General features: G+C 38.3%; 1 protein-coding gene across 4 annotated transcripts in view; it reads left to right on the forward strand.

The window, feature by feature from the left end:
- The window catches only part of SCFD1 (sec1 family domain containing 1), a 130,963-nt gene that overhangs the window by 70,794 nt on the left and 34,869 nt on the right, over nt 1-25,300 (forward strand). For all 4 annotated transcript variants that reach the window (XM_066277651.1, XM_066277650.1, XM_066277652.1 and 1 more), the window contains 3 exons: nt 13,833-13,929; nt 17,937-18,007; nt 20,509-20,588. In XM_066277651.1, coding sequence (XP_066133748.1) covers nt 13,833-13,929; nt 17,937-18,007; nt 20,509-20,588 — 248 coding nt within the window. The remainder of the gene's footprint in view (nt 1-13,832; nt 13,930-17,936; nt 18,008-20,508; nt 20,589-25,300) is intronic.

Below are 25,300 nucleotides of genomic sequence, written 5' to 3' on the forward strand. Positions count from 1 at the left end.
CCCTTTTGCAGTATATGGCCTCAGAAGCAGAACTAGCATCCTTATACTATTCTTCTAACTACCTGAATTAGCCCTGAGACAAATTCTTTTTTTTTTTTTTTATTAATTTTAATAGGGTGACATTGATAAATCAGGGTACATATGTTCAGAGAAAACAGCTCTAGGTTATTTTGACATTTGATTATGCTGCATTCCCATCACCCAAAGTCCAATTGTCTTTCATCACCTTCTGACTGGTTTTCTTTGTGCCCCTCCCTCTTCTCCCCCCGCCCCACCCCGTAACCCCCACACTCTTGTCCATGTCTCTGAGTCTCATTTTTATGTCCCACCTATGTATGGAATCATTTAGTTCTTAGTTTTTTCTGATTTACTTATTTCGCTCAGTATAATGTTATCAAGGTTCATCCATGTTGTTGTAAATGATCCGATGTCATCATTTCTTATGGCTGAGAAGTATTCCATAGTATATATGTACCAAAGCTTTTTAATCCACTCGTCCTCTGACGGACACTTGGGCTGTTTCCAGATATTTGCTATTGTGCACAATGCTGCCATAAACATGGGGGTGCATTTCTTCTTTTCATACAGTGCTATGGTGTTCTTGGGGTATATTCCTAACAGTGGGTTAGGATAGCTGGGTCAAAAGGCAGTTCGATTTTTAATTTTTTGAGAAATCTCCATACTGTTTTCCACAGTGGCAGCACCAGTCTGGTCTGAATTCCCACCAGCAGTGCAGGAGGGTTCCCTTTTCTCCACAGCCTCGCCAGCACTTATTCTGTGTTGTTTTGTTGATGAGCGCCATTCTGACTGGTGTAAGGTGATACCTCATTGTGGTTTTAATTTGCATTTCTCTAATGATTAGTGATGTTGAGCATTTTTTCATATGCCTATTGGCCATCTGTATGTCCTCTTTGGAGAAGTGTCTATTCATTTCTTTTGCCCATTTTTGGATTGAATTGTTTGTCTTCCTGAAATTAAGTTTTACAAGTTCTTTATAAATTTTGGTTATTAACCCCTTATCAGACGCATTGTCAAATATATTCTCCCATTGTGTATTTTGTCTTTTTATTCTGTTCTTATTGTCTTTAGCTGTGCAGAAGCTTTTTAGTTTGACATAGTCCCATTTCTTTATCCTTTTATTTCACTTGCCTGTGGAGACAAATCGGCAAATATATTGCTGCGATAAATGTCAGAGAGCTTACTGCCTATGTTTTCTTCTAAGATGCTTATGGTTTCACGGCTTACATTTAAGTCTTTTATCCATTTTGAGTTGATTTTTGTGAATGGTGTAAGTTGGTGGTCTAGTTTCATTTTTTGCAGGTAGCTGTCCAATTTTCCCAACACCATTTATTGAAGGGGCTGTCTTTACTCCAATGTATGCTCTTACCTCCTTTGTCAAATATCAGTTGTCCATAAAGGTGTGGGTTTATTTCTGGGTTTGCTGTTCTGTTCCATTGATCTATATGCCTGTTCTTATGCCAGTACCAAGCTGATTTGAGTACAATGGCCTTATATTATGACTTGATATCCGGAAGTGTGATACCTCCCACTTTATTCTTCCTTTTCAAGATTGCTGAGGCTATTCGTGTTCTCTTTTGGTTCCATATAAATTTTTGGAATATGTGTTCTATATCTTTGAAGTAAGTCATTGGTATTTTAATCGGTATTGCATTGAATTTATAAATTGCTTTGGGTAATATAGACATTTCAATTATGTTTATTCTTCCTAACCATGAGCACAGTATATGCTTCCACTTGTTTCTATCTTCCCTGATTTCTTTTATCAATGTTTTATAATTTTCCGAGTATGAGTCTTTAATCTCCCTGGTTAAATTTATTCCTAGGTACTTATTTTTTTGGTTGCAGTGGTAAAGGGGATTGATTCCTTAATTTCTCTTTCTGACAGTTCATTGCTAGTGTATAAAAATGCCTCTGATTTCTGAGTATTAATTTTATATCCTGCCACCTTGCTGAATTTATTTATCAGGTCTAGTAGTTTTTTTACTGTGACTTTAGGGTTTTCTATATACAATATCCTATCATCTGCAAATAATTATAGTTTTACTTCTTCTTTTCCAATTTGGATGCCTTTTATTTCTTTTCCCTATCTGATTGCTGTGGCTAGGACTTCCAGAACTATGTTTAATAAGAATGGTGAAAGGGGGCACCCCTTCCTTGTTCCTGATCTTAAGGGGATTGCTTTTAATTTTTGCCCATTGAGTATGATGTTGGCTGTGGGTTTGTCATAGATGGCCTTTATCATGTTGAGGTATGTTCCCTGTATTCCCTCTTTGCTGAGAGTTTTGATCATGAATGGGTGCTGGATTTTATCAAATGCTTTTTCTGCATCTATTGAAATTATCATGTGGTTTTTCTCCTTCCTTTTGTTTCTGTGATGAATCACATTGATTGATTTGCAAATATTGTACCAGCCTTGCTTCCCAATAATAAATCCTACTTGATCCTGGTGTATGATTTTTTCCATATATTGCTGGATCCGGTTTGCTAATATTTTGTTGAGGATTTTAGCATCTAAATTCATCAGGGATATTGGCGTATAATTTTCTTTCTTTGTGTTGTCTTTGCCTGGTTTTGGAATCAGAATTATGCTTGCCCCATAAAAGGAGCATGGAAGTCTTCCTTCCTCTTGAATTTTTTGAAATAGCTTGAGAAGGATAGGAGTTAGTTCTTCTTTGAATATTTGGTAGAATTCACTTGTAAAGCCATCAGGCCCAGGACTTTTCTTTTTTTAGGAATTTTTTGATAACTGTTTCAGTCTCATTTGTTGTAATTGATCTGTTTCAGTTTTCTGATTCTTCCAGATTAATTTTTGGAAGATGATATGTTTCAAAGAATTTGTCCATTTCAATTGTATTCCTCTTTTGCTATATTCTTTTTCTTCTTTGATCTGTTTACAACAGGCCCTTTAGCATTTCTTGCAGCATTGGTTTGGTTGTAGTGAATTCCTTGATGTTTTTTTTGTCTGGAAAGCTTTTTTTTTCTCCATTGTAAATGATAGCCTTGCTGGATAAAGTAGTCTTGGTTGTAGGCTCTTGTTCTGCATTACTTTGAATATTTCTTGCCATTCCCTTCTGGCCTCAAGTGTTTCTATTGAGAAGTCAGAAGTCATCCTTATGGGGGCTCCTTTGTAGGTGATAGACTTTTTTTCTCTAGCAGCTTTTAATATTTTCTCTTTATCACTTAGCTTTGGTATTTTAATTATGATGTGTCTTGGTGTTGATTTCTTTGGGTTTCTCTTTAATGGAACTCTCTGTGCTTCCTGAACATGTGAGATGTTTTTCTGCCTTAATTTAGGGAAGATTTCAGCTATGATATGCTTGAACAAAGTCTCTATCCCTTGTTCTTTCTCTTCTTCTTCAGGAACCCCTATGATGCGGATGTTATTTCTCTTCATGTTGTCACAGAGCTTTCTTAGAGTTTCCTCAGACTTTTTGAGTGTCTTTTCTTTTTTCTGCTCTGCTTCCGTGCCTTTATTTATCATGTCCTCTAACTCGCTAATTCGATTCTCAGCTTCATCCATCTTGCTTTTAATTCCTTCCATTGTGTTCTTCATTTCTGATATTGTATTTGTCATTTCTGACTGATTCTTTTTTATTATTTCAATGTCCTTTTTTATATTTGCTATCTCTTTATTTAGGTGTTCGTAATGACCATCTATTGTTATTCTGATATCTTTGTCCATCCTAATAATCATTATTTTAAACTCTGCATCTGGTAATTGGGTTATATGTGATTCATTCAGGTCCTTTTCTGGGGATTTCTCTAGATTCATTTGTGTTGCATTCCTCTGCCTTCTCATCTTCTCTGTGTAAAAAAGGTCTTGGCTACTGGAGTCTACTGGGTGTAGCCTCTGTTCCCTAGGTGTGGTCTGTCTGCAGGCCCACCACCCCCTCTGTTGTTGCTGCCTAGGGCGTTTGTGTATGGGTGTTGCTGGTGCCTGCCCACTGGGGCTGTTGTTGTGGTTTCCGCCTTTCCTTCACGGAGTGGCTGTGAGCACGTGCTCAGATGCACAAGCCTTGGTGGCCTGGCCTTCTCCCTGCCCCTGTGGGTGGCGTTATGCTCAGCCCTGAGGTCAGTGGCAGCACCTTTGCTCAGCTGTAGGTCTCCACCTGTTTCCAGGCTTCCACCTGGCCCTTGCAGGAAGAGCCCGCTCATGGGACAGCTGCAGGCCTTGGCTCCACAGGCCAGGAGGAACTGCGTGCCCACGCTCAGTAGCGGGACTCCGCCTATTCTGGGCTTTTGTCTCCACCCCTGTGGGAGGAGCCAGCTCCCAAGTCTGGTACAAGCCTCGGTTCCACGGGTGGGGCAAGGCTGTGCTCCTGCGCCCTTGCTCAAGGGCTGGTCTTCACCCCTTCCGGGGTTCCTGCCCTTCTCCCGCAGGCTTAGCTCAGTTGCCAAGCAATGGTCCCAGATGGACAGAGCATTGCCCCATAGGGGGCTTGCCGGGTGGATCCTGATTGCGCGCATGCGGGAGTCTCATTTAATAATAATAATAATAATAATAATAATAATAACAAAATGGTGCTGGGAAAATTGGAAAGCTACATGCAAAAGAATGAAACTAGCCTACAGTTTGTGCCCATGAACAAAAATTCAAAATGGATCAAAGACCTAAATATAAGATCTGAAACAATTACGTAGAAGAAAATATAGGTACTATACTTATGGACCTTGGCCGTAGAGAACAATTTATGAATTTGACCCCAAAGGCAAAGAAAGTAAAGGCAAAAATAAATGAATATTTATTTTTATATAATTTATTTTTAAATAAATAAATGACTAGATCAAACTAAAAAGCTTCTTCACAGCAAAAGAAACCAAAAATAAAACAAAAAGGCAACTAACCAAATGAGAGATGACATTTGCAAACAACAGCTTCAACAAGGGGTTCATATTCAAAATACGAAAAGTACTCAAAACTCAACACCAAACAATCCAATTAAAAAGAATGGGCAGAGGGCCTAAACAGACACCTCTCCCATGAAGATATACAAACAGCCAACAGATTCATGAAAAGATGCTTAACTTCTCTAGCTATTAGGGAAATGCAAATCAAAATACAATGAGATATCACCTCACATCTGTTAGAGTAGCTATTATCATCAACAAAACAGGTAATAAGTAGTGTAGGAGAGGTTGTGGAGGAAAAGGAACCTTCTCATTGCTGGTGAGAATGTAAACTAGTACAACCACTATGGAAAAACAGTATGGCAGTCCTCAAAAAATTAAGAATAGAACTACCATATGACCCAGCAATCCCTCTACTGGGTATCTACTCAAACATTTGTTTGCAAAGACACAAGCACCCCCATGTTTATTACAGTATTAATGGTGGCCAAGACATGGAAACAACCAAAATGTCCTTCAGTAGAAAATTGGATAAAGAAGATGTGGTACACATATACAATGGAATGCTACTGAGCCATAAGAAAAGATGAAATACTGCCACTTAAAATAGCATAGATGGACCTTGAGAATATTATGCAAAGCGAAATAAGTACAAAAAAGCTAAGAACTATATGATTTTACTTATATGTGGGATATAAAACTCAGACAATAATATTGTGGTTACCAGAGAGAAGGGGGTGGAGGGGTCGCAGGAGATAAAGGGGACCAAATACATGATGACAGAAAATGGTTTGACTCTGGGGGTAGGCATACAGACCATGGGTCAGAGATGTACACCTGAAACTGATAGGATCCTATTAGCCAATGTCACTGAAATAAATTTAATAAAAATTTTAAAAAATTTAAAACTTCTTACCAGAAAGGAGAATTTCTGGGTTTTTCTCTAAGCAAAATGTATCTTAGAATCATACTACCAAAGACATTGCTCATATCCAGCATTATCTAGAATAAATTTAATATTATGATGATGCAGTATTTTATTATCAGTTACAATCTGGGAATTCATGGCAACTTTAATGGAATTCAAGGGTATAATATTAAAATATAATTAAATGAAGGCAGTTTTATAAGTCATCAGGTAGTAAGGTATAAGTTTATATCCTTTTAGTATCTAGAGGGGAAAGAATTAAAGATTTGTACATTCTTTAATATACAGTGTGTCCGAAAAGTCCTGGTGCACTTTTTGTATTTTTCTGAAGCTAGAAACGGGGAGAGACAGTCAGTCAGACTCCCGCATGCGCCCCACTGGGATCCACCCGGCACGCACGCCCACCAGAGGGCGACACTCTGCCCACTAGGGGGCGATGCTCTGCCCCTCAGGGCCGTCGCTGTGCCACGACCAGAGCCACTCTAGCGCCTGGGGCAGAGGCCAAGGAGCCATCCCCAGCGCCCGGGCCATCTTTGCTCCAATGGAGCCTTGGCTGTGGGAGGGGAAGAGAGAGACAGAGAGGAAGGAGAGGGGGAGGGGTGGAGAAGCAGATGGGCGCTTCTCCTGTGTGCCCTGGCCGGGAATCGAACCCGGGACTTCTGCACGCCAGGCCGACGCTCTACCACTGAGCCAACCGGCCAGGGCCATGGTGCACTTTTGACCGGTCACAGGAAAGCAACAAAAGATGACAGAAATGTGAAAATCTGCACCAAATAAAAGGAAAATCCTCCCAGTTTCTGTAGGATGATGTGGCAGCATGTGCGCATGCACAGATGATGATGTAACACCATGTATACAGCGGAGCAGCCCATGGCCATGCCAGTTAAGATGTGGACGGTACAGAGGAAAGTTCAGTGTGTTCTGTGGCTCGCTAAATTCGAATCCGTGACCAAAGTGCAACGTGAATATCGGCGTGTTTATAATGAAGTGCCACCACATAGGAATAACATTACTCGGTGGGATAAGCAGTTGAAAGAAACCAGCAGTTTGGTGGAGAAACCTCGTTCTGGTAGGCCATCAGTCAATGACAAGTCTGTAGAGCAGGGGTCCCCAAACTACAGCCCGTGGGCCACATGCGGCCCCCTGAGGCCATTTATCCGGCCCTTGCTGCACTTCTGGAAGGGCACCTCTTTCATTGGTGGTCAGTGAGAGGAGCATAGTTCCCATTGAAATATTGGTCAGTTTGTTGATTTAAATTTACTTGTTCTTTATTTTAAATATTGTATTTGTTCCCGTTTGGTTTTTTTACTTTAAAATAAGATATGTGCAGTGTGCATAGGAATTTGTTCATAGTTTTTCTTATAGTCTGGCCCTTCAACGGTCTGAAGGACAGTGAACTGGCCCCCTGTGTAAAAAGTTTGGGGACCCCTGCTGTAGAGGCTATACGGGATAGCTACCTAAGGAGCCCTAAAAAATCTGTGCGTGAGCCCACATCAAACTGCACTGAATAGATATGAAACTGGGAGTTTTCCTTTTATTTGGTGCAGATTTCACATTTCTATCATCTTTTGTTGCTTTTCTGTGACCAGTCAAAAGTGCACCATGACTTTATGGACACACTGTATTATCACTTTTTAGTTTGACTTTTGATAGGAGTTGGACAGCAGAGAAGTTGAGGTTACACATTCAGATTCACGCCTAGAATGCCGGAAGTACGTTGGTTTTGTTCGAGAGGTAAAAAAAGTATATATATTGAATATTTGGAAATGAGATAACCAAATAGATTGATAACCTGTTGTAGAAATAAAAGATTCTAACCAGGTTTCACATAAGTACACTGTCCCATCTCTTCACAGAAGTGAGGTAAAGGTATAGGGTGATTATTATTCAACACATCTAAGGTACTCTGACATATGAGCAAATGCCCCAAAGTAAATATCTCCAGCCACCTGTGTTATAGAACACCTTCAAATATAATTTATGGCTCATATTTTTGCAACGTAATTTTTCATGTTGGCAGACCCATTCAAACTACCAATATGAAATGCAAAAATAAATACATGAAGAACTGAAAATATATTAATGTGTTATTTTGTTCTATTATAAGAAGTAATTGAGCTTTTAGAGAATTCCAGTCATCTTGCAGATACAAGACATACAATAATGAACAAGTAATCACAAGGAGTTTATACTCTAATAACATATACAGCCATTATCATGCAGCATACAGGTGCTACCCATGTAAAGGATAGGGTGGATATCCATATACAGCCCTAAAAAAAAAATGATAGGAACTGCCCTGACTGGTGGTGCAGTGGATAGAGCATCATTCCAGAATGCCAATGTCTAGCTCGATCCCAAGGCCCCAGCCACACGGTCACCAGTTCAATCCTTGGTTAGGGCACATGTGAGAAGCAATCAATGGCTATACAACTAAACAAAACAACAAAGTGATGCTTCTTTCTTTCTCTCTCTGCCCTGCCCCGTCCCTTCCTCTCTCTCTCGAGTCAATGGTGGAAAATGATGAGAAGAACTAAACATAAGAAAAAAGAAAGAACAAGAGATGCTAGAGTATAAATGATCTTCAGCATAGGTATAGGTTATATTCTACTAACAGTATAGTTCTAAATTCAATTTAGAGTAGGATATACTTTCCTGTAGCTGTTATGGGATAGGTCTCTGTTCTATAAACCCTCTTTAATTCATAATGTGAAAGATTCCTAATGTGTTGAAACAGAGAACGGTTTTTCATTCTGTCTCCCACCTGTGACAACTAGGAGAAGAGGACTATTTTTTCTTGCCTTTACTTTCACTGCTGACTAATGTTTGGGGATAGAATTAATTGGGGATTGGAAAAGAGGGAAGGCCAAGAAATACCACTGTAGATTTTGTCATCAACCAGTCTTTGACCAAGGTAAGAAAAGAGAATCATAGCTAGCAGTGAGGAGGGAGTACCCACAGTGATAGTGTCCGTAGCTAGAATGGTAAGAGGCACAGTAAAAAGGACAAATACCCCTCAATTGTAGGAAGTAAAGGGAATTAATTTTATGTCCTATATGGGTCCCATGACAAATGTTTTCAAAGGCAAAATTTGTATACTGCAGTTGACCTTTGAACAATGTGGGAGTTAAGGGCACTTCCACCCCCAGTTGAAATCGAAAATAGCATTTTCGGTCCATCTGCGGTTGCTTAATCCACAGATGCAAAACCCATGGATACAGAGGGCCAACTGTATATTTATTGAAAAAAATGTGTATATTAAGTGGATCCATGCAGTTCAAACCCCTTTTCAAGGGTCAGCTGTACTTGTACATCCCAGATAACTCTTAAAGAGTTTTTCATTGTAAGGAAAGGGGACAGCTGGTTTTTAAAAGGGATTTTTGAGAAATTGTGGCTCTAGAAATTCACTAGCTACAATTTATATTCCATGCATAGTCCTTTGGTTTTCTATAAAATTTCCTTTTTATTCATTCATGATATTTATTGAAGCTACCAAAAATCTGTTTATCTTGACCTTGTTATTTTGTTTTATATTTTTAATTTGTCTATTTTCCATATAATTCCTGTTTTCCAAATTTTATTCTCCTTTGAACTCATATTGTTAAAAATAATCAATCTTGGAGACTACAGAAGTTATTTCCCTAATCCCTAATATGTGTTAACGCGCATTTCAAGAAATTGGGAAAGGACCTATAGATATTATGTCATCTCTGGCCAAAATAACATTTTGGCACATATACATAAATTATGTGTATTTTTAAAAATCCAAATCTGTACTAATTTACAATTATACTTTTTTTCATAAAGCATGTACAAAAGAAACAATAAATTGTACTTGAGGAAAATAAAATTTTCCTACTCTTTATCTGTGGTGTGCATTGGAGTCTGACCTGGATTTGAATCTCAACTCTACTACTTCTACTCTAGTAACTTAAATAAATATGATTCTGTGTGTCTGTTTCTTCATCTTTAAAATGGAACTAATAATTTCTAGCTTACAGTATTGTTTGGAGAATTAAAATGAGGTAATCTAGGTTGCAGTTCTTAAACACTGTTCTCCTACCCTTGAGCTCCATAAAGACATTTAATGGGTAACATGTACCCACTTTATGTTTAGGGTTCTGCAGAAGATACAGTTTGAGAAAAACGGTCCTGAGGTTCACTGTCTAAAAACATTTAAATGCCATAGCTGTAAGGAAAGTGCCTGTACCTAATACTGTCGATGCTGAAAGATACTATGTAGGTTAGAAAATTTCTACTCAGCCCTCTCTCCCTCTCCATGGGACTCCTTCCCAGTTAGTGCATTGAAATGCATGTTACTTTTGTTTAACTGCTTAACTGAGGCATAATTCACATACAATATAATTCATCTATTTAAAATGTATAATTCACTGTTTTTCAGTGTATTCACAGAGTTGTACAACCACACCCATAATGTAATTTTAGAACATTTTCATCACCCCTAAAAGAAACTCCCTACTCATTAACAAACTAAGTTGCTTGAGTATTTTATTTCATTGCTTTTTAGAAATTAAAGTGTAAGTTAATGCATTAAGAAGAACAAAATGGCCCTGGCTAGATAGCCCAGTTGGTTAGAGCATCAACTCAAAGCACAGAGGTTGCCAGTTTGATCCCTGGCCAGGGCACACACAGAAATAGACTGATGTTCCTGTCTCGCTCGCTCACTTGCCTGATCAGGGCACATACGAGAAACAACTATGAGTTGATGCTTTCTGCTCCTCTCCTCCTGCTTTTCTCTCTCCTTCCTCTCTCTAATAATAAAATATTATTATTTAGTAAATTATTATTATTAGTAGTAGTAAATAATAAAATATTAAATTTAAACAAAAAAAGGCCTGACCTGTGGTGGCGCAGTGGTAAAGCGTCAACCTGGAACACTGAGGTCGCCAGTTCAAAACCCTGGGCTTGCCTGGTCAAGGCACATATGGGAGTTGATGCTTCCTGCTCCTCCCCCCCTTCTCTCTCGCTCTAGCTCTCTGTCTCCTCTAAAATTAATTAATAAATAAAAATAATTTTAAAACAAGAACAAAATGAATATTTTTCTACTGATTTATGTAAGAACATACATTATATTTAATTTTATGTGTCAGATTACTAAAAGACTTGATTATTTACATTTTTCACTTCTAGAAGTTTATTCATCTATTGTCATGATTTTTAAAGATGACTCCTTACCTGTATATGTCCTGATCTTAGCATAGAAATTCAACAGTTGTTTTCTCAAGTACTTGTTTTAAGCCATGTGCTTCATTAGGCTATTAGGGTTAAATGATGAATTAAATGCACTCTAGGGAGTTTATACTTTTATTACTCTCCATGTAAACAATGGAAAATAATATAGTATGATCATTGTTGTTATGAAGAAGTATATAAAGTGCTCTTGGTGCACATTTAAAGGTGTAATAAATTCTTCCAGCTGGAAAAGAGACTGGGGGAAGGGCAAGAAGGGCAAAGAACTAATCAAAGAAAGAGTTGCAAAGAAGCTGGTCCTAGAAGAATGAGTAGAATTCATCACGCAGGTGATGGGAGGGAATATATTCTTAAAAAGCTCAGAGAATAATCAGAGCCTAAGGCTAGATGCACAGTGTTTAATGAAAAGTCAGAATTATTTGCTGTAACTAGGGGAAACTTACCCTAGTATATAGGGGTTAAACAGGAAAGGTTGGCTAGAGCAGTGGTCCCCAACCCCCGGGCCCGTGGACCAGTAGCGGTCCGTGGGCCATTTGGTACTGGTCCGCAGAGAAAGAATAAATAACTTAACATTATTTCTGTTTTATTTATATTTAAGTCTAAACAATGTTTTATTTTTTAAAAATGACCAGATTCCCTCTGTTACATCCGTCTAAGACTCACTCTTGATGCTTGTCTTGGTCACATGATACATTTATCCGTCCCACCCTAAAGGCCGGTCTGTGAAAATATTTTCTGACATTAAACCGGTCTGTGGCCCAAAAAAGGTTGGGGACCACTGGGCTAGAGCACATTGTGAGGCTCGGCAAGTCAGCTTACACCTTACTTGATCACATTCCCTGCTTCAGTCTATAGATAATGAGTGTTTTCTAATCGAATATTCATATTAACATGATTCCAACTACCATCATCCTAGTTCCTCAGGAGTTATCTTTGACTTCACTACTTTGCTTTTCATATCCATTCTCATATTAATTATTTAATATCTGACTCTTCCTTTCCATTTCCAGAGCCACTACCATGGTCTCTTTCCTAGAATCTTTTCTAGTTCTTTCATTCATTTTAACATATTTTTCCATTTCTAGGCTTCCCCTCATCTATTTTGGTATTCAGACTAGCTTTGTACAGTACCTAAGTAGCTCATATATCAGGGAGTCTGAAGAAGATGAAGGGCCAAAGCGTTTATGAAAAGGAAATCTCTAATAGTGCTTATTATACTCTTATCAGGCGCTCATTGATAAGGAAATTCTCTATGTACTGATGTAGGATATATTGTTGAGTGATAGCAAGGGTCAGAAGAATACAGTGTATTTACCTTTTGTGTCAGAAAATGGAGAGGTATTAGGATATAGACCCTATTTGCTTATACTTATTTGAAGAAAAACCCTGAAAAACTATACAAGAAATAAAGTAAATATCCATAGGAATATGTGGAAATGGAAGAGGCTGATGGTTAGGACAGATCTCAATGTATACCTATCTATGTTGTTTGGAATTTTAAACTGAATATTTCATCTATTTAAAATTCTGGCCTTGTGTGCCACTATAGGGGAGTGGGACTGAGGGACTCTGCTGACCTCCTTTTGCCTCATATACAAAACCAGTTCTTAGTCTACCAGTCAGATTTCTCCAGTCTGGTTATGCCTCGGTTTGACCCCTTTAACTAAAATGAACTCTTATTTATCCCTGTCTCCAAATTACTCAAAATTCAGCTCAAATTTAATCACTTTCTACTCTACAATTGATTAACTATTTCATTGTCATCTTAGCTTAATATATTACATATTTATGTTCTGTATTTATAGATTGATTCTTTGTTGGTATCTATAAATATTCTAATTTATTTCATAAATGGTTTTTGTTCCCCCTTAGATTATCAACCAGTGTGATGCAAGAATTTTTAAAACATGCAATATCTGACTAGTCAGGGACACTGACCTCTTTTTCCTTAGATTGTCAAATAAAAAAAACACAAACAGCCAACACAACAATAGCCATGCAGTGTGATGAATCAAAATTATACCTATTTTTTTTCTGTCAGGTTGGCAAAAAATATATTTTTTGGTGTGCCACAGAATTTTAGTAATTTCTGTGTGCTGTGAGATGAAAAGGTTGAAAATTACTGCCTTAGATAGTTAACACCTTCAATAGAAAACGTGTTCTTTTCTCTTTTTTGTATTATCTTAAACAGTGAAACATAATTTAATAGATACTTGCTAATAATTTTTATTTCCTCTGGAGGATCCTTATGTTAATTTCATTTGGATAATTTTAAGCAACAAATTTTAAATTTGGGAAAAGGTGTAATACTGAGAAGCTAAGTTTGACTACTTTTCATTATCTATAACTTCAAAGTATTAACTGGGAATATTAATGAGGAAAAACAGTTTTATTTAAAAACAACTGGAAATTATTTAATTAGGATAACTTTCTGTCCAGTTAAGGTGAAAATATGTATATTGTTCACTACAAAATGTAATTATAACATGACCATTAATTTGCATGGTAATCAATATTATTTATATGCTAGTTACCAATTCATACATTGAGATTTGTGTGATTTTTATCTTTGCTAATATAAAGATGACATGCAGAATTAATTTTTGACTTTATAAGTCAGATATGGTAAACAAAATAGTCAATTCATTGTTTTTCACATTAAGTGTATGATCAGAAGTAAGAAGCTTTAAAATAAATTATATTAGGAAATGAACATTTGCTTTTAAAATCAATCATAGATATAGAAACTTGTAAGCTGGGAAGCCAGCCCTCAGTGTGTTTTTATTACTTGAGGTATTCTAATCTAATATTTATTTTGAAACAGGCAAGAAAACTAGATGTATATTTTGAGTATGAAGAAAAAATTATGAGCAAAACTACTCTGGATAAATCTCTTCTAGATATAATATCAGACCCTGATGGTATGTACCATAAATGTGAAGTTAATGTTTCACATCTGATGAATACAGCATTTTCAATTTTAGTAAAATCTGAATAGAATTGTTTTTATGATAATCTGTGCTAATAATGTGATGATTTAAATGACCTATTTTCTGTTGAGAAGTTTGTAGCATAGCAGTTTATAAAGTAGAAAAATCGTTTGCATTTTATTTTATTGAACTTTTCTTTGATGGTATTTAAGCACTTTTTATATTCATTTACTTAAAGTGATACATCAAGCTCAGTTTCTTCTGGTTCTAGGAAGAGTGAAGGTATTATAATATTCAAAGCAGGTGTCTTTAAGTGATACACTCTAATTAATTTGGTTTAACCATAGAGAGTTTTCTAAAATGATGTATCTAAAACTGAATTCTATTTTAAATATTTAGGGAATTCACTTTTAAACTCTTTTGTCATTTTTTTTATATTTTATATTCATCTAAATATATTTGTTGGATTTTTTAAAATAAGGTATAACTATTGGTACTTAGAAAATATAATTTAATATTTCAATTATAATGGGATTGATATAAGATTTTAGTCTATAAAAATCTCTAAATTTTAGAGACTTATTTATCATTTCAGAATAGTTTTCAGTTCAAATCTCAACTCTTTTCCAGAATTAATAAAAAACATATAAGCTCTATTATCTCATATTTTGCACTAAAGCTACTCACCTGAATGATGATGGTTTTTGAGTTAAGAGTTTTTGTATAAGCTTTAGACTTTATTTCAAATTGAAAGTAATTTTTAAAAATCCAAATTATTTATAATTAAAGGTTCTATTCATAAAACTTTTGAGAAACCATAAATACTGCTCACACTTTTAAAAGGCCAGATTTGTTGTAAGATGATAACATTTTAAGTATTTTGCACTTTACAGTGAAAAAATGCAAAATATATTTATATATACGTCCATTACTTCAGAGTTATTTACAGTATTTTTTAAGTAAAGTTAAAGCTAATAGTGTGTTGACAAAAAGGCAAACAGACTTTTCTTTTTTCTTTCACCTTTCTCAAACAGTTTATTTTTAAAGACATTGCCTAAGGCCGAGCAGTGTAGGCATTTATGCAAAGCAGGAGTCTGTTGTCACTTTTGCCCAGAACAAGAGGTTGGACCCTGAGCAGAACAAGGGCATCTGCGTGTGTGGTAACGGGAGGCTTGGTGATCCTAGTGTAAGGTGTTGAAGTCTGGCTGAAAAGAGCAGTGCCGCTTGTGGAAACGACCCAGCTCAGAGTGTAAGCTCTAACAGGTTGCTGTGCAGGGGCACCATAGGCAAGTGAGTGAGAGGAGTGGCCAGGCATGTGGGCGAGTCCTTTGTAGGTTGTCAGAGCCCAAGTGAGTAGGCGCTTCCATGCAGGCAGAGGATGGCGGCAAAGATAAGGCACTTGTTACATATGAAGGACTGGTTAAATTAGTGAATATATCGGATACTATAAAGGGAGCCAGGTTTCCTGGTGGCAGAGAAGGGAGTTATAAACATGGAAAGGGAGAGGAGAAAACTAGAGTGAATCCTGTAATGCTAGATTAGAATCAGAATTGTTTGTGTGGACTTAGTGTTTTCACTATGTATTTGTTAGATAGAGAAATAAATACAGATGTGTATCTGTATACACATATGTATATATGTATTGTTCTAGTTCTGCCAACTGAGCAGGGCTGGGAGCAATGATACTCCAGTAGTCAAGATTTTAGCTTATAAATACCATTTTACACTAGGACTCAACTAGAGCGGGAAACTGAACTAGAGCACAGTTATGATAGAAACTTAGCTGTGACAAGAGGACCCAGGCTGTGGCTGTAGGCTTTAGAGTACTTGCAGTTGTGAAGGATACATTTTTACAATTTCCATTTGGTTCCCCTGTGATTCATGTTCCTTTTAAGCATCCTGGGGCTCTGCAGCCCTTACCATCCTGACTCTTAAAATGCTTAGCAAAGGTTTGAGGACATTTATTAATCCTATAGCAACTATAAAATGTTTCTCCTTATAGAATGGGTACTGTTCCTTCTTTAAGTAGAATGTGTGCCTACTTTGAGAAAAGTCTATGCTAGATGCTAAGGATAGTGAAAGCAACAGCAGGGACCCACAGGCTAAAACTCTGAGGGAGGGGACCATTTCTCTTCTTGTTTTAGGAGCCCTGGTCCTAAGAGCCTAGAGAAGCCCCATTGCTCTTTTTCTCTCTCTCTCTTAACTCTAGCTGCTTAGTCACAGTTGCAGGAAATGCACAATGGAGGGAGTTACTAAAGCCAAAGCTTTTTGGCTGGAGCACCAAAAAGGGAGGGCAAAGGGAAATGGGAAGTACCTAGGTGAAGGGCTAAATGACTTTCCAGTTCCCATATTGGCCACTGGCCAGTGAGACAGATCCCAGTAGTACTGCAAAAGGTTTTGAAAATAAAATCAGTATTGGAACTGCAACCCACGAGAAGGTGGTAGGAACTTCGGCCTGAACTCAGCAAAGCTAATTACTGCTAAAACAACGATATCAGCTTTCTCCTAGAATTTAGACGAGATCATGAATCTCATAACCTAATACTTAAAGTTTCCAAGATACTAGATTTATTTGTAAACATGAAGACTTTGGAGCAAGATCTTTATCACCATTCTTTGTCATATACCATATAGGAAATAAGAACAATTTGAGAATGGGTGTCTGGATTCCAACCATAAAAAAAAAATGGGTGCTTCATCAGTCATGTTTTGAAAACATTCTAGATTTTATTCTGTAATATAAGTGTAACAATTCTGATTTCTTGAGTATTGGGACACAGTATGAAGAGAGTGTGTATTATTATTTGTTGAGTAGTGAAACTGAGTTACTTTTGACTTTTATCACTTGCACCCAAGTAAACCCAGTAGCAGAGGGAAGAATAAATTCATTTTTCTGGACAGTTTTGGGCTTTGAGTAATAATAATAGTAACCCAAGCCACCCACTGCAGCAAGAAATTTCTTTGAAATCTTATGTTTTGTCTTAAATTTTTAGGCAAAGATACTATGCATAAAACATCAGTGTTTTTAATATAAATGTGTTATTTCCCCAAATCGCATATAAGTAATACAATGCCCTTCAGAAAGAGGAGACATGTACAATTCATTAGTGACCCTAATTTGAGAAGTATGATCTTAGGCTAGATAACTTTATTTTATTTTATTTTTTCATTTTTCTTTTTCCTTTGTAGTGAGAGGAGGGGAAATAGTGAGACAGAATGTACACCAACCAGGATCTACCCAGCAACCCCTGTCATGGGCCAATGCTTGAATCAACCGAGCTATTTTTAATGCCTAAGGCTGAAGCGCTTAGACCAACGGAGCCACCCTCAGCACCTGGGGCCAATGCTCAAACCAATTGAGCCACTGTCTGCGGGATGGAAAGAGGGAGAGAAGGGGGAGAGAAGCAGATGGTCTCTTCCCTTGTGTGCCCTGACCAGGGATCAAACCCTAGACCATCTGTATGCCAAGCTGAAGCTCTATCCACGGAGCCAACTGGCCAGGGCCAGGCTAGATGATTTTAGTCAGCAGGGTTTCATTACGTTGACCATATAACTGGTTTCCCAAGGCAGTACCATTTTTATGCTGGTCGTCCTTATGTAATCATTACTAACATCCCCTTTCCATTTCAATATTATCCTGTTTTACAATCATACAATTTTAGAATTACTGTATGATTACCCTACCTATATTTTTCTTTCTGAGTTTACTTCTAAAAAGTAAATCTCACTATTATACACAGTTTGGAAGACCAGCATGGAGATAGTTCCATATCCCATCTCTTTAACCTCAAAGCATTTAATCTTTTTCTATATCTGTATTTTATTTGGTTGTAATTATAGTGTTTAAAACTTTAACACTTCTAAATCAGCTGGATCAAGAACTGTATTTTGTCTAGCCACATTTATATATGCTTTGAATTTTTATAACTTGTAAGTGTTGACTAAATACTTAACCAGAATTATGAAGGGTTTTTTAAAGTCTGTTTTCTCCTATGTAGCAGGAACTCCAGAAGATAAAATGAGGCTGTTTCTTATCTATTATATATGCGCACAGCAGGCACCTTCTGAGGTATGTCTTCTCTATTCATTTATTGGACAGAAGGGGAAATAACTTGTTTCAAAAATAGAAGTAAAAATGACTATGGCCAAATAACTACTTTATTCCTTTCCTTAAAATAAAAACAGGTTATTAAGGCTGGGTCTGTTTACTGCTGAGTTTTATAGCAGTATTTATTGTCACCAAGAGAACTACCCTCTTATTAAATATCTAACCACTTTTAAGTTGTTGGAACATGAACTGAATTCAAGTAGCCAAAATTCTTATTTCTGGAAAAAAGCTATTCTAAATTAAATTAACCAAGTTTGCTATGCTGTTTGAAAGGTTGGTCTTATCATTTCTCTGGATGTGATAATTTTAAAGGTTCCATTCCTTTAAGCTATAGCTACTGATACTTATTTGACTTCCAAGGAATTTATCTTTAATTTCAAGTAAAAATTTGGTAATATTTTAAGGTTGTTTTAAAACCAGTGTCCATTATAAAAGAAGAGTCATTTGAAGGAAAATACTCAGTGTTCCAAAAAGTTCTGTAAAGATTGTAATTTGATAAAATTAAAGATTCATGTCACATGATTTGTGTATGAATAAAGTAGAGGTACTTTATATTGCAATAAGATAACTACTTCTGTATTAGTATATTCCTAAGAATGATTAGAAAATGACAAATTTCCTTCTAGAAGATTTTTGTTCTCACTTGAAGCATGGGTTGTGGGTAATTTTATTGTTTGGGGGTTTTTTCTGTAATAAGCCATCAGTTGCTTTTGAGGGGAAAAAAATTAAGTATTTATAGGCACTTACTTACTGTGAAGGAAAGCAGTGGTTTTGGTATAAGCCTTGTTGCTGGGTTAGAGACCTGTTAACTCTTTCTAATGTTAACTCAGTATAATTTTACTGGATAGGCAGCAAGCACAAGCAGCTCAGAGATGACATCTAGAATTATACTGCTCTTGAAAACTCTTCTTTTGCTGGTGGCATTTATTTTTCAGTGTCTGGTATATTGCAAGACTTTTGGTCAAAAATCTCTGGCATGTTAAAACCGCAAACTAAACCCATCATTGCTATCAGCCAATTATACTTTATCCTAGGAATACATCTATAATCCGTATTATAATTCAGTAAGAAACTGTCATTTCCTTTTTAGAAAACTCTCATTAATGGGGGTATACCTATATCCTAGGGGATTCTCATAGGTGAATCTTTAATTTTTCCATTTATTTGAGGAGGAGGGAAAGAGAGAGTTAAGTATCACTTGTTGTTCCACTTAGTTGTGCATTCATTGGTTCCTTTTCGCAAGTGCCCTGACCGGAGATCACACCCATGACCTCAGTGCCAGGACAGCACTCTATTCACTGACCACTCAACCAGGGCCAGTTATCTCATGAATATATGATTTTAAAACTTAATTAAAAATTTTTTTTAATTTCTGACCAAGCGATGGTACAGTGGATAGAACGTTGGACTGGGATGCGGAGGACCCAGGTTCAAGACCCCGAGGTTGCCAGCTTGAGCGCAGGCTCATCTGGTTTGAGCAAAGCTCACCAGCTTGGACCCAAGGTCACTGGCTCGAGCAAGGGGTTACTCGGTCTGCTGAAGGCCCGCGGTCAAGGCACATATGAGAAAGCAATCAATGAGCAACTAAGGTGTTGCAATGTGCAACAAAAAACTAATGATTGATGCTTCTCATCTCTCCGTTCCTGTCTGTCTGTCCCTGTCTGTCCCTCTCTCTGACTCTCTCTCTGTCTCTGTAAAAAAAAAAAAAAAATTAATTTGACTACATTATTTTATTTTCATTTATTTTTAGTAAGGATTATGTCTTTTCATAAGTTTAAGTGATCATTAAGAGGCTTGAAGCAGATTATGACTACTGATAGCAGATTAATAGCCTCAAAATGCAAAGCAGTAAATATCTTTGGTTGAAGGTGAGCTTAAAGTTTCTGTTTTACAAAATATTTATGGTGGCATTACTATGATAAGCTCCTATAAATTATACAATTTCAACTAGACTTACTCATTAGGAAATAGAAAGGACAAGAAAGAAAAAATAGCATAAGACACCTGCTGCTATTCAGTGAATGAACTTGGACCTCTCCAGAGACTATGAGAGCAGAGCCTGGATCTGCAGTTCCCCAGTCACTGCCATCCTTCCTGTGTGTTTCGGTCTGCAATATTCCCGGTCAAGCCAAGTCTTTTCTTTAATGCTTATCCCAAAGACAGGCCATCTATTTCAACAGTGGAGAAAAAACTGACTCTGTTGGACTTACAGAGGGATGTCAAAGTGCAAAATAGAGATGATCTGGGAGCCTGTCAAAAGGTAATTTTCATCATATGTGATTTTTGTCTCAGGTGCTCACTTAGATACTCATTTCAGATATAGCTCCACTCTACTTAGGTTTCTCGAATACAGACTTTTGCCTTTGGTCTAACTTTTTGAATAATCAAATGACAACAAACAATATGATCTTCTCTTTAATGAAAATAAAATTTTTTGTCATTTATTTCTTTGCTTATTTCAGGCTGATTTGGAGCAATACAAAAAAGCTTTAACTGATGCAGGATGCAACCTTAATCCTTTACAATATATCAAACAGTGGAAGTAAGTTTTATTTCCTCTTTTAATTTTCATCATTTAAGAGCATACCATGGAAGTTGAATTCTCAAGAAAATGGCAGTATTACTAAGAAAATTGAACAATGCCTTAATATTTTTTTAGTCAGTGGTATAAATATTTTATCTGACCCTCTCTATTCATAATTTAAAATAACATAAAATAATGATGTCTTTTTTTCCTAGACATGTTTATATTTTCTTCACTAGTAAAATGAGAAAGTCAAAGAATGAAGTTTTGGGTCATATGTCTCAAAAATATTAAAAGAAAGTTTTAATTTCACTAATCAGAGAAATGCAGCTAAGCAAAATGCAAAGATTTATTAAATATTATGCCAAGGATATAAGTGAATTAATTGGTGCATTTCTGCTGTGCTGTTAGAAATATAAATTGTGGGGAGACCAGTGCCGCTGGGCTTCATTCAGCAGCGATTCCAACACAGCCACCTGTCCACCGCCTGGATCGCATGGGCCAGGGCTACCTTGTAGAGAGAGAGAGGACAGAGGAGCTGTGGCCACAGCTCGCCCTCACACTGCGCACTAGGGCGGGATGTGAATAAAAATGGCAAAGCGGGGGGAGCTGGCCCTGAACCCAAAGCAATGGGATGTGCAGATGGGGGGTAGTCATGGGACCTCCTGAGGTTGGCACCGGCTTGTTCTTTGTGGCGATTTGAGCGGGTGACCTAATAGGTCAGAACACAGACTCCGCATGTCCCTGGGGCCACTCTGAGAGTCGGAGGCACTGTATGAATGGAGCGTAGAGAGCACTGCTGAAATTTTTCAATGTTTCATTGCCTGGAGGAGTTGCAGGATGCACGCCTGTGTCCTCATTGCTCCCAGCTCTGTTGTTTCAGGTGTATCAGGGTACAGAGCTCACACGTGTTCACAGTGGCATTTTGTTCTGTCATTGGAGGAACTGTCTTAGATAACTCTGGTTGCTGAGTTCTAGCAACTTCCATGTCTTTAGTCAAGGTTGGCTGCTGACCCTGAACCAGCTCTGGATAAAGAAGCATCATCTCAGGGTGCTCTGGAGGCTGAGCTGTGGTCTCCTGCTGGTTGGAAGTTTGACCACTTCGGTGGACTTTGGAGGATGAGCCGAGATCTTCTGCTTAGCTGCAGATGGTTCAGTCTCCTGTGGGGCTCCGGCTTTATCCAGACACCCAGGTCCACATCTTTAATATCCAGCAGCATTGGATGCTGAGCTTCACCTGAACCCAGAGGTGAGGCCAGCACCTCCTGACACACATCGTACATAGAGGATTTGGGAGGATGAGCAGGACCCTCGTGCTCGACTGGAAAAGGCTTTATAATGGCAAAGTGCACTTGAGGCAGAGCTGAGCTCCTCTCTGGAAGCTGATGTGAAGCCCCTCCTAACTGAAGTTGCTTCTCTTTCCTCGGGGCTTCTGATTGCTGAGCTTGGGCCTCCTGTGGGGTCAGAGAAGGTTCCACTTCCTCAAGGACCTCTGCAGGTAGAGCTGAGGCTTCCTGTTGGGAGGGAAATTCAGTATCTTCAGAGGTATATGAAGGCTCAGGGGAAGGTTTTGTTGATCCTGAGGTCAGGGTTTGGTTGGCCCCAGGGCGGGGGAGTCAGTAGGTTAGGGTCCAGGGCCAGCTTGAAGCTGAGCTGCCTGGAACGGCAGCCACAACATCTGCCATGCATACAGGGGCCATGGGCCCCATAGGTGCAACCTGAACATGATGTCCAGGGCCCATTGAGCAATCTGCATGATTGGGGCACAGCAAGTGACCTAAGCAAGAGAGATGCCAGCACCATGCACTGAGCTAAAGCTAAATAATTGGCACCTGTGTGAGAGTTGGCAGCCATGTCACAACTAGCAGCCATATCACGTGTGTACCCCTTAGCAACCAAGCACTGCCCCCCCCCCAAGTTCCAGCTTTTATTTATACAACCTTTATTAGTTTGGGGCTGAGAGTAAACTGCAGAATAGTGAACCTTTCTCTCCGAATCACCAGGGACCAAGCAGTCCTTTCCCCCTGCAGAGGTGACAATTACCTCCCGCTGGGGCTCCCGTCACAGTGAGTCTGGATTTGGTGGCATTGAACTCCAGCAGCCCAGGGCTGGGGGGATGGGGCAATTGAGGGGTAGTGCAGAGCTTTCCAATGAGTCCACAGGGCTTGCCACCCCAGGAACTGAGAAGTGTAGTCCAGTTCTAGCAATCTGAACTCAAAGCTGAAATCTCAGAGACATTCTTCCTCCCTGTGGCCATACTACTGACCTACAAAAGAAACACCAGGTAGGGTGGTGGGGAGGTGAAACGTGCCATTTCCTCAAAATTCTTCGTATTCGTGGCCCTGGCCGGTTGGCTCAGTGGTAAAGCGTCGGCCTGGCGTGCAGAAGTCCCGGGTTCGATTCCCGGCCAGGGCACACAGGAGAAGCGCCCATCTGCTTCTCCACCCCTCCCCCTCTCCTTCCTCTCTGTCTGTCTCTTCCCCTCCCACAGCCGAGGCTCCACTGGAGCAAAGATGGCCCGGACGCTGGGGAGGGGCAGAGCATCGCCCCCTGGTGGGCAGAGCGTCGCCCCTGGTGGGCGTGCCGGGTGGATCCCGGTCGGGCGCATGCGGGAGTCTGTCTGTCTCTCCCCGTTTCCGGCTTCAGAAAAATACAGAAAAAAAAGAAAAAGAAAATTATTCGTATTCGTGTCTGATTCTTAACTCATCACTCTATTAGATAGTGACTACCACAGAAACAGTGATGACTCCAGAATTTCTGTAGCTGGGGTTTTGAAGGATGAGCACTTCATTCTGTGAGAGAGGGTCTGAACATACCCCTCCTACCTTGGCTCAACACAGCCCTTAATCTAGAAAAGTGTCACTTTCGAGAGGTCTACCCTGTGAGCACACAGGGAGGAGACACCGAGGGTGTTAAAGCCAGCATGTTAAATAATTTTCTTGAAATATTGTAGCTAGCACCTAATTTGCTTCCTTCACATCCCTTTTCATATATTCTATTTTATTTTACTTCAGTTTATTGTGTGGGCCAATCTCTAGCATGTAAACTCCAAGAGAGAAGGGGCTGCTTCTCACCCCCAGTGTCTAGCACCCACTAATGGTGTTTAAGTGGAATAGATTCTAAGATTGGCCTCATATAAGGATGGATCTCTTGTTGTGTCAGGTTTCTGAAATCTTTAGCATCGATACTGAATCCCTTCCTCATACATGTCACAAGAAGACAGACTTCTTAAAGCCCAAGGCACCATCAGAACTTTTGCTTTCTGTAGTCATCAGAGGTTTCAAATTTCAAAATTCTAGCTAAACATTCTCAGAAGTCTCACACAAGTTAAATGCAAGAACTTATTTTATTCCAACTCTGATTTAAGTTTTTTAAAATAGCAAATGCTTGATTTCAGGGTGCTATCAGAACTTTACCAAATGTTTATTCAAAATAGATTTTCTATACAGTTCTTCTCAAGGTACTGGCAAAGTATGACAAGTGTATAGGCCGAAATAACTTTTGAGTTTTAACAATAATTAGAAATAAAAGCCTTATTCAGTCAAATACCTCTAGCTTAAGTAAAACTATATGATTTCAATTTTGTATTAACAATTTGTCATCCCTAGTCATATGAGTTCCTTACATACCCATTTATACTTTTTCTCCATAAAAGGAAAACACAATGTCCAGTGAATAAACCTTTTTAAATCTATGATTTTAGAATATTAAGCCAGTAACATCAGTGTTTTTGCACCATCAATAGCTATGTTACCTACAAAGTACTCAATAGATAAATCGGTGAATGAGTTATTTCTTATGTTAGGAACTTAATATGTTAATACTTAAGCCATGCCTGGTCAAGGCACATATGGGAGTTGATGCTTCCTGCTCCTCCCCTTTCTCTCTCTCTCTCTCTCTCTCTCTCTCTCTCTCTCTCTCTCCCCCCCCAAAAATCAATAAATTAAAAAATAGAAAAATACCCCCCCAAAATACTTAAGCCAACAGTCTAGTCTACAAAACTTAAAGTATCAGTTAATTGTATTCCTGTCTTAGACTTGACAGAATAGCAGGATTCAAATCCACCAATCATATTTCTTTATGTGCTTTTGGAGTTTCTTAAACCTGCCTGAGAATGTTTTTACTTCCAAAGCATATACATATATACACATTTACCTGATAACCTTCTTCCCAGCCTTTATTTCCTGGAAGTAAAGACCAAAAAAAAAAAAAAAAACTAGTGAAACTAGAGCTTAGCCTAAATAACTCACCACCATGCAATGGTACATATTCTTGGCAAGTGGACATTTTCTAACAGTTTAGAGCACAAAATGCATCATCCCTCTTACCATATTCTTGAGAAATACTGTGTTTCAAAAAGCAAAACATCCAAGAAGTTAACACCTTATCCAATAAAGAAAGGAAAATGCCTGGCAGGCAACATAAAATCGCAGCCCGCACACCAATTCTGCTACTAAAAACATTCACTGATTAAATTGACTTTCAAAATTTAATTAGACCAATTTTTAGTTTACCAAATCCAAAATATTTAGTTATGCCACCCACTGAGGAACTATCAAAACTTTATCACAAGTTCTCACCTAAAAATCATTCATTTAGCCAGTCTTTGATGAGCACCTGCTACTGCTACATGCCAGACACTTTCTGGGAAATGCAAAAGATGTAAGTTTCATATAAGTATATATGGCCCTGGCCAGTCAGCTAAATCAGGAGCATCATCCTGAAATGAC

This window comes from Saccopteryx bilineata, chromosome 4, assembly GCF_036850765.1.
Source record: "Saccopteryx bilineata isolate mSacBil1 chromosome 4, mSacBil1_pri_phased_curated, whole genome shotgun sequence".
NCBI lineage: Eukaryota > Metazoa > Chordata > Mammalia > Chiroptera > Emballonuridae > Saccopteryx > Saccopteryx bilineata.